This window comes from Lotus japonicus, chromosome 1 (assembly GCF_012489685.1).
Source record: "Lotus japonicus ecotype B-129 chromosome 1, LjGifu_v1.2".
NCBI lineage: Eukaryota > Viridiplantae > Streptophyta > Magnoliopsida > Fabales > Fabaceae > Lotus > Lotus japonicus.
In genome coordinates this window covers 31414580-31424520 of record NC_080041.1, presented here as the reverse complement: position 1 = coordinate 31424520, position 9941 = coordinate 31414580, and the positions used below count along the sequence as shown (strand labels likewise).

The window sequence follows — 9941 nt, the reverse complement described above, 5'->3', positions numbered from 1 at the left end:
AGAGGCAGGACCGCCTGAGGAAGAAACTCCAACTCAGTTACATCACATTGTAATCTAGCTCCAATACCCGCAAGCCCATCCGCTCTACCATTGCCTTCCATGAACACAAAAATTAAAAAAATGTCATGGTCACCGCGTTTTCCTTCCACAAATTTTAAAGAGAAAGAAAAAAACAAGGAAAAGACAAAGCAATCCTCATAGAGAAAGACAGAGACAGAGACAGGTGAATTAAATTGAGGAAGGGTACAAAACCTACGCGTGGTAACAAAAAACAAACACATCTAGAATCCCTTGACTTTAATGACGCTCTCTCTCTTTCACTCTTTGAAATCAATCAAACCCTCTTTAAAAAAAATCTTAGTCACCAAGCAATTAAATAGCACCATCATCATTCATCACCCTTTGAAGCTAACGGCATCATAATAGTTGTTGTACTTGCACCCTGCACCCTCCCCTGCTTTCAAAACCAACCACACACACACACACCAAACCAAACACATTTAACATTTTCACCTCCAATTTCAATTTCAATTTCTCTACCAATTTCAAATCCCAAAAAAATGGTTGATCAAAATTCTGATCAACCCACAATTTCTTTTCCAATTTCTGATGGAACAGGACAACAAAAACCTCAAAAGATGCAAACATTCGGAGCTACCAACATTGGTGTTTTGGGTTCAAACAAAATCCCGACAACCTACGAGAACATTCTCAGCATGAACGATGTGGGACTAGGAGTGCAATTCAGACCAGAATCGAAGGCGGTGGGAGATGAATCTGGTATCTGTTCACCTCCTCTATGGTCCAGAACTCCACCAAGGAGTCCCAATCATGGGAAACACTACTATCGAAGCCTTTCCCCTGCGTCCAAGACACAAGCCATTGAAAGGGGACAGAGAGAGCTCATGGAAATGGTTCGGGGCATGCCTGAGTCGAATTACGAGCTTACTCTGAAAGATCTTGTGGAGCATCAAAGGGTTGTTGCTGGTGGTGGTGTTGGGGAATCAGAAGGTAGCAAATTGGGGGAGAAAAAATTGAGCAGCAACAAAAATGTGCAGAAGAAGGAAAAGGGTAGTAGCAGAAAAGTTGATAGCAACAAGGGGCAGCAGGTGAAGAGAAGTGGGAATATTGATAGTGGAGGGTTCTATCTGAAAATGGCGTTTCCAATTTCTTTGGGATCTAAGCTGAAAAAGAATAAGAAGATGGAGCAATTGGCAAATAGTAATAGTTCAAGGGTGTCTCCTAGAACATCGGTTTCTGATAAGGATTGGTGGAAGAAGAGCCTCTCAGCTTCTGGTGGAGAGAGTGAGAGTGGTGTGTCTAGTGTCAATAGTGGTAGCTTGAAAAGTTCTGGTAGCAGCAATAGCACTTGCACTAGCAGCAGCAGCAGAAGTAATAGCAGGTATGTTCCTCTTAGCTATATGATAAGATGGAAATACTTTGAATTAATTATTGGCATGCTCTTGCTGTAATGTTCTGATGATCTGATTAACTAGGTTTTAATGTTTGGGTAGCAGTAGATTTACAGATTTTGAAATTGATTAAAGTTCTGGATTTGAATATAAATTCTATGGAGATTGTTGAACTGGCTTTCCTTTTCACAATTGGTGGCATGTTTTGCTGAGAGGTAGCAATTAGAGATACTAATAATATGCTCATAATCTAGTGTTTGATTGGGCGTACTAGCGTAGTGTAATCAATATAGTCCGACATCACTTAATGGAAAACGACTTTTATTGGTGTTGATGTTGTACCAATTAGAAATAAAATAAGTCATTATAAAAGTGTAGCGTTTTTCACTTTTAAGCTAATATTTTAACTAGAATTAGATTTAGCCCGAAATTAAGATGTTATCATAGCTTCATTATAAAATAAATCTTGCAAACTCCATGCTTTAAATGTTTGGCCTTGAGTGTGAGGTGTGCTCCGAGATCTTACATTGATTAAAGATTTGATTAAATAAGTTGTTATAAATAGTATCTACACCACAATCTATATATAGGTCAATTTTTTTTCTAATCTTTAATTTCATATCATATATATCATGGCTCCTTTTCAAAAAACTTTAGACAATTTTTAATTTCATATCATATAAACAACCTATGGAGTAACTTAGACAATTTTTTTCCTTCATATAGCACCTAAAGTTTTATAATATGTTGATCCTTGCTGAATTTGTTCCTTTGCTTCTATGGTTCTAATCAGAACACTCAATCAATGCATGTTTCTTGGGAAATATGTGCTTGAATTATGCTTCTTGGGTCTCTAGTAACAAGTTAGTGACAAAATCAATGATAGTGGTGACATTATGCACGGGTTGTCGGGTAGATTGGCCTTGCTTTTAACATGGTAGTCCTATGCACGGGTTAAAGGGGCGAATGAACCTCCTCCAATTTAGTAATCTTTAAATTCATAAAGATTTATGGCGTTCCTTTTAAGGGCTTTAAGTCAAATCAAATGTTCAAGGTGTACAGTTTTTATTGGTAGATAAAGAAAAAAAGGAGCTACTGCAAAGTCTTGTTTGTTTAGGTGCATTTTCTGCTGGACCCCAATTTGATTAGCCATAAAACTGTTGATTAGTTGTATGATAACTGTGTCTGTTACCCTAAATGCACAAGAAAAAGCCTAACATATGAGTATGATTGATTACCGTTTCTGTTTTATGAATTTAAAAACTGTTTTCAGAAACAATTAATATTTAAAGCCCAATAACAGTTGCATAATTTAACGGGTGCGACGGGTACTGTTCGCACCGGTAAAAAGTAGCTGTTTAAACCTCTAAGTTGATTGACCAAAAATAAAAACCTCTAAGTTGAGTGTTCGACTCCTAAGGTTCACACTCTTCCAGAGATTTTTAATCTTCACCACACCTCAATCAATCGAAATTTGTGAAAACAGGTCTCCATAACAGTTTTTTTTTTGCGGAAAAAACTTCAGGACCTGCATGTTCAGTTTAAATAATACTAGTATATGCTTATCATAATTATCTGTTAATAATAATAATTATACATTTTTCTTATGGAATGCAGGCATGAAATGAGTGCTAGTAGTTGCTGGCCTTTCATTCGAAGACCGGAAAGCCTTTCACAAAAATAAGTGTTGCCATTGATGATCCAGAGTACTGTACTATCAAATACATATCTATGTATTTATAGTTTTCTAGCTAGGTTTTTATACATGACGAGGAAGATAAAAGCAAGTATTGCAAGTGGAGATTTTGTTTGTGAATTACCTGGAGAAATTTGACAATGTACTTTCTATTTTTTGCTCCCTGTATTGAAAGATGAATATACATTTGAATCGGATAACATTCTCTGGTGAGTTGGATCGTAGAATGCAATACAAGTTGCTAAGTGTTCTCTAAAGCTCTAGAGGGGTTGGCACCAAAGAAATCTTAGGTTGGAAGTTTAAGCAAAGATAGCGGTCGATGTGAAAATAGTCAAATTTTACTTGTGCATAGTTACACAAGTAACTTTTTACCTGTTAGTGTAGGTTTTCCGGTTTTTTTATAAAAAAATAATTCAAAAAACTTATTTTATTAATTAATCAATTATCCTTTAATCACACACCCTTTCTCTCACACACATTTCATCTTCTCTCTCATCTTCAACTTCACCACCGTCACCCTTCAAATTCAAATCTGGGGTCATCCTTTCCCTTCCACCACCCTTCAAATCTTGTTCTCATGTCCTTTAATATTTTCTCTCTGGTCATCCTTTCCCATCTTTGATCATCCTTTCTCTTCCACACCTTCAAATCTGCTTCCAAAAATCCCACAACTTCAACTTCAGATCTGGGGGTTGGGTGACGACGGCGGAGCAGAGCGGCGGGTTGGGTTTCAGATCTGGGGTGGGGGTCGATTTGCACTGTGGGTTGCGCTGGGGATGGGGTGAGGTTGGGTGTGGGTGGGTTCTGGGTTCGAGTGGGTTGTGGTTTGCTGGTCTGGGTTGCGGTGGGGGTGGTTATGGGGTGAGGTTGGTTGTGGGTTTGGTGGGGTTGGGGGTTTGCGACCTTCCCTTCCACAATCTCCTTCTCTACCCCTCTATCTCTTTCCCTGCCATACCGTGCAGCACCCCTCCCACCCCGAACCTCAATCGATCCGCCCCAGATTTGGAAGCTTCGCTGTTGATCTTCAACCTCACGACCTGCCCAGCGGCGGAGATGACCCAGCCATGGTCCGAGTCTTCTCCTTCCTCCTGAAAACACACAGGAAAACAAACAGGAAAAAAAAAATGGTCGGAGTCTTCTCCTTCCAGTTGTTCGTGAACCTCCCCTGGGTTCTTGTCTTTTTTTTTTTTTTTCTTTTTCCAAGTTGTACAGAAAACGTGAACCTTACCATCCTCCTCTGTTCTTGTTTTTTTTTATTGATTGTAATGTGTTGTTGAATCTGGAATTATGTGGATGATAATAAATAATTTGTTTTTTTCAGTTTTTGTTGTTGTTGGGGAATAAAAGTTATGCAAGAATGATAAAATTGATGTGAATAAATTTAGTTTCCTGAATTTTTTTTGATGTTAGATGATGAAGATATATGATGAAAGAAGGTTGAAGATGGTGATGAGATTAACCTAAATCCTGAATTAACTAATTCACTAATACACTAATAAATATGTTTTTGAATTATTTTTTTTTTAAAAAATCTGAAAACCTGCTATGATAGGTAAAAAGTGGCTTGTGCAACTCTACACAAGTTTTTACTTGTGTAGGTTAAAGAAATCCAAATCTAAAAGACTAAGAATGAAATACTAATTTTTAGTGATTATTCATTATTTAGGCAAATGAAAGATTTGGTGAAAAGTGGGTTTTAAGCAAAAGACAATACCTAAAAGAATAGAGGACCACAAAAGTAATAGGACCAATTGGATCCAAAGAAGCTTAAAGTTTTGACCAATTATAGAATTGGATTCATAGCACCTTAAAATTGTGACCAATGATAGGATTTTAATCTTGATTCATGAGTATAGGAGAAACGACAGCAAGATTAATTAAGAATATGACGAAAAAGAAGAAGGAAATGAGTTTTTATGTCTGCAATTTTATGATTGAGGATTAAGAACAAGAGGTGGTGTTTCCTCTAGGTTTTTACAAAAAGATGAAAAAGAAATCTTGGCATATGAGATCACGTGAGAGGTTGAGAGGTTTTTAAGTTTTAATCTCAACCTTTATTTTTTAATAAAATCAAGAGCCAAAATTTGAAGAGTAAATGGAGCCCTCCTCAAAAGGATAAGGAAAACAATTGAAATAGAGAGTAAGTTAGAGATTAGAGCCTCAACATTACGACGGTAATTGATCCTGATTTCCCAATGTTATTCTAGTTAACGAATCTTTATCATTATCAGTTCTACTTTTCAAGTTGTTAATTAGTTTATTATGTAAGTTAACAATCTCCTCAAAAACTTGGTCATATAGAAGTGTTAAAATTGAGAAAACATGAAACATTGAGAAGCTAGTTAATAAACTATGGAAACCTATTTTTCCTCAAAATTTCCTTATATTCAATTATTCCTTAGATTTGTTAATTAACACCTCAAAATGCTAATTGATGAGAGTTTATTTTGTAGATTTCATGTGTTTTCTTCTATAAATGGTGTAGGTTTGTTACACTTTCTTTGTAGAACTCATATGTTTCATTATAAATGTGTGATAGACATGTCATAGATGGAAAAAGTGAAAAGGAGACGAAAATCAGGGCAAAAACAAGTATTTGGTGAATTCTACAAGAAAAACATTGATTATCGATGACCAAAACCCGTCGGTTACGGTGAAAATTCATCGTTAATGCTAATTTACTGACATACAAAAAGTCTAAGGTATTCGGTAATTATTACCACGACTCTCTAAAAGTTGTAGGTAGCTTTTCGACGGGCCCTTTTCTCTGGACTTCATGGCCATGCTTTCTCTTCATCACACAATTCTTCACTTTTTCCTCTTTTTACCTGCCTATTGCAAGCACATTAGAAAAACACACGAGTTTTGTATAGATAATGCAATAACAAGGTGCAGAACCAAGTGAAAAATATATCAATTATCATGCATTTTAGACGCGCATCAATCCTCACTCTCAATCGGAGAAAGTTTCCACCTTGAGCAACACGCCGAAAATGAATGCTATTCCTAGACAGATCACAACTCACATGAGGTTATTCCCTTTCTCTTTTGAGGGACAAGGCCAAGCCTTGGCTTTCATCACTACCTCAACGGAGCATTATAGCACTTGGGAGTATTTGGCTACAAAATTTGTGACACCAAAAAGAACTTGATCATGCTCGAGGTTGACAAGGATAAGGAGTGACACCAAATCTTTCACACAACTTGAATCAGAATATTCAAATAATGATGTGTGGGAGAGGTTCATATATCTTTTGAGGAAGTGTCGCCATCACCGGACTAGATGCAAGTCTAAATTGAGGGAACCTGATATCCTGGGTGGTTTTGATGGTATTGCACTTAAAGTTTTTTAGCCATTATTGCTTTGAAAAATTAACTACAGGAAGGAGTTGCTAAAAGAATATTAGAGCAGACCTAGAAAGGAAGACAGAGCATATTGAAGAGTTTCATGAAGGGATGACCTTTCAAAAAGAAATATTTCTAGGAATCATTAACGGAGATCATGATGGGGAAAATCAAGAAAGAAGAATATTTAGCAGTCTTGAGCAATCATGTTCAGAGGCTCGAGCGGGACAGGGGGCTCTTTCTCCTAGATAAGGGAAAAGGGGAGTATTAGGAAAACAAAAAAAAGAACTTGATCATGCTTCCTCTTTTAGGTAGTATGACCAGTGACTTGACTTTGAAAGCAAGGAAAACATGTTGATGAATACCCCTGAAACTGAGGGTTCGATCTGTATAGGAGACGACTTTGCCTCCCCGGAAGATGAAGGGATCCACTCTCTAGCCAACTGATCTCGTTGATCGTATAACTGGGAGGGAATGCGTCAGTAGAGTTGAACGATCAGAGATGTCTAATAGTTACAGCGGCCGAAGGTCCATTAGAGATCAGAAAATTGTTGAAGAAATAATTAGATGTTTCGTTTGTTCTTTCCAAGCGGTCAGAAAATAAATATATAGTGAATAAATTCAAGATAATCATGTATTTACAAAAACCGTCTCAATTCGTCCTATTTCATCATATCCCATGAGACTTTCAAGCTCCTTCTATCGTAAGCAAGTCTTGAAGGTCGACTGATAACGAGAGGAGATTTATCATAAGAGTTGCAAATAAATGATGAACTAAAGTTGTTTAGGATAACTAAAAAAAGCCAGGTTTATTTATGGACCTTTGACCTAATCACCAAATGAAATTAAAGAAATAAAAAAAATGAGGGTGTAACACCCCGGTTTCTCAACTGAGGAGTCACATTAGTAACCTAACAAGTCTAAGGACTATTTCTTAATCCTGAGAAAACACAATATATATTTTTTTCCTTTTCGAAACAGCTGAACATAATTGAATATATAACATAGACTTTATTCAACAACCCATTCCAGACATAATAATAATAGTGTCATACATCATCATGAACAAGTTTCCAAAGTAAGTACGCTCACTTAGACAAGTGGCGAATATAAGGTTTAAACAACAGAGTTTTCAGAAGGAAAAAGAAACTCAGACATAGTCCACCAAAAAGGGAGAAGCAACTGCTTCATCCACCTCTACTCGACCGCCCACGATCACGGTCTCCAACTTGAACAGCTAAGCTTCAGCGGAAGGCTCTCCATCGCCTAATAGCGTTAAGCGCCCAAACAACAAATAGCAAATAGAAAGGGTTAACTCCATGCCACTACCATGTATAAAAGAGAAAATCATGCTATTCGAATTTAATTACCTAGCATGGTAAATAACCTAACAACATAGCTCAACTCATATATCCACATCTTAACATAGATTAACTCAGATAATAATAACCTCAACAATGTAACATCAAATCAGATATCCATAAACCAATAACTAAAATCCAACAACATAGGGTTAGGTGTTAGTTCCCTATAATGCAATTATATGCTACTACCAAAATGGATCGATCAGCAACGTCTCTCAAGACGGGACAATCACGCGGGACCACACCCACCTCATTGCCACTTAACGCCACTCCGGACGGGACAATCGCGTGGGACCACACCCACCTCATCGCCACTTTAGAACATCTCGAAAGATGGGACAATCCCGCGGGACCACACCCACCTCATTGCCACTTTATAACGCCTCGAAAGACGGGACAATCACGTGGGACCACACCCACCTCATCGCCACTTAAGAACCAAAGCCTATATGCCAAGTCAGTCAATAACAATCCCCAAACCAATGATTAATTCGGAGTAACCACATGTTATTCCTATTATCAACGAACATAACTCAATTCAATTGCATACCAACTCAGTTCAATGACAGAAACCAGTAAACGGCCGAAGCCTCTCAGAAAACGGAGACACACGTCTCAATAAGTTTACTCGGCCGAAGCCTTCAGAAAACATTTGGCACAAGCCTCAGAAACAGACAACATGAGCAAGCATACAACATTGCAAGCATTATAATCATAATCCAATGTAAAACAATATAAACATCTTCATCTCAAACGCAGGCAGTGCGATAAATACAGGCAAGACTCAAAGACGCTCTAAAACTGAGTTACCCTTACCTTCGTGAGTAGAAGTTGGGCATGGAAATTGCGAACCTAGAACAATGAAACACAATCATCAACACAAGCTTCACTAGAAGCAACACGATCTAACAATACTAATCGAAATCGTAAAGAAAGCTTTTAAAGCTTCAGAGTTCCTATTTAGGCACAAATTGACAACGGAGACTTCGTTCGCTAAAACGAGCATAACTCGAGCTACAGAACTCGGAATGACACGAAACCAGCGCCAAAATTTTGACAATCGAAATAGCTACGCAATGGCTCAGGTCATAGAGACTCAAAAATTATTTTTGGACACGGTACCCTAACAAATAGGTTTCGGCCACTCTCAAAAATAGGGTTTCCGAACTTTTTCTTCGATCTAAATCAATTCCTAGGTATTCCTAGGCGATATCTAGGCCAGGGAAACTCTCAGAAAAATTATCGGATCGAAAACTGTCATAGGGGTATTTTGGTCAATATTTTTAGCTCGGAAACTCAAAATCAGAATTTCGAAAAACAAATTAGATGGGGTCGACACCAACGGCGATTATGACGACTAATCCTACTAACGCTAAGCTCAGTCGAGAGTTTTAAGCCCAAAGGACGGAACTTTAGCCAAAAATGGGTATTTCCTACAGAAATGAATTCCGGCAGGATTTCGGCGACATTCGGCAAAATGTAATCCGCTAGAAGTACTCTTGGGTACGAAGAGAATATATTTAGACACTAAAATCAACCTATTTGGACAGTTTTACAAAAAGCTCAAAACTTGGAGCACAGAAAGACATAACAAAAAGCGACGGAATTTAAGATCAGAAGAAAGAAATAACATCAGTACCTCGAGGCCTACGCGTAGCAACGAACAGAATGACGATCGGTCAAGAATTGGAAAAAATCAAATCTCCTCCTTTTCCTCCAAGAAGCTCACCACGGCCAACAAAGAAAATGAAAAGGATGGTGTGATTTTTTTGAGTTTTTGAAGTCCTATTTATAGGAAATTGAAAACGTGAGAAAATGATTATTTCGCGATTCCGATTTTTCCTACTGATTCCAACGTATTTTAGACACGATATTCTTCCCGCTGAATCTTCTAATTCTTCAAAGAAATATCAGTATGATTTTTGGTTTTCGAGGCTTGTTTTTTTTTAATGTATACCGGCTTAAAATGCACTTTATGCACTTTATGATTTTGACCTCGGATGCAGAAACTTCCTTCTGAAGAAAGATTTGGAACGTCGATTAGAGTGGGCTTACGCGTGTGGAATCTTCATCTGAAGCTCCGAATAGAAAAAGTCTTCCTCGACAGTTCATTTTAGGGTTCTT

General features: G+C 37.7%; 1 protein-coding gene across 1 annotated transcript; it reads left to right on the top strand.

Moving 5' to 3' along the window:
• Window positions 1-313: 313 nt before the first annotated feature.
• Window positions 314-4428, top strand: LOC130734392 (uncharacterized). The gene is made up of 2 exons (XM_057586761.1): window positions 314-1402; window positions 3030-4428. Exons 1-2 carry the CDS (start codon window positions 561-563, stop codon window positions 3094-3096), a joined length of 909 nt encoding a protein of 302 aa, XP_057442744.1. The 5' UTR covers window positions 314-560; the 3' UTR covers window positions 3097-4428.
• The last annotated feature ends 5513 nt before the right edge of the window (window positions 4429-9941 follow it).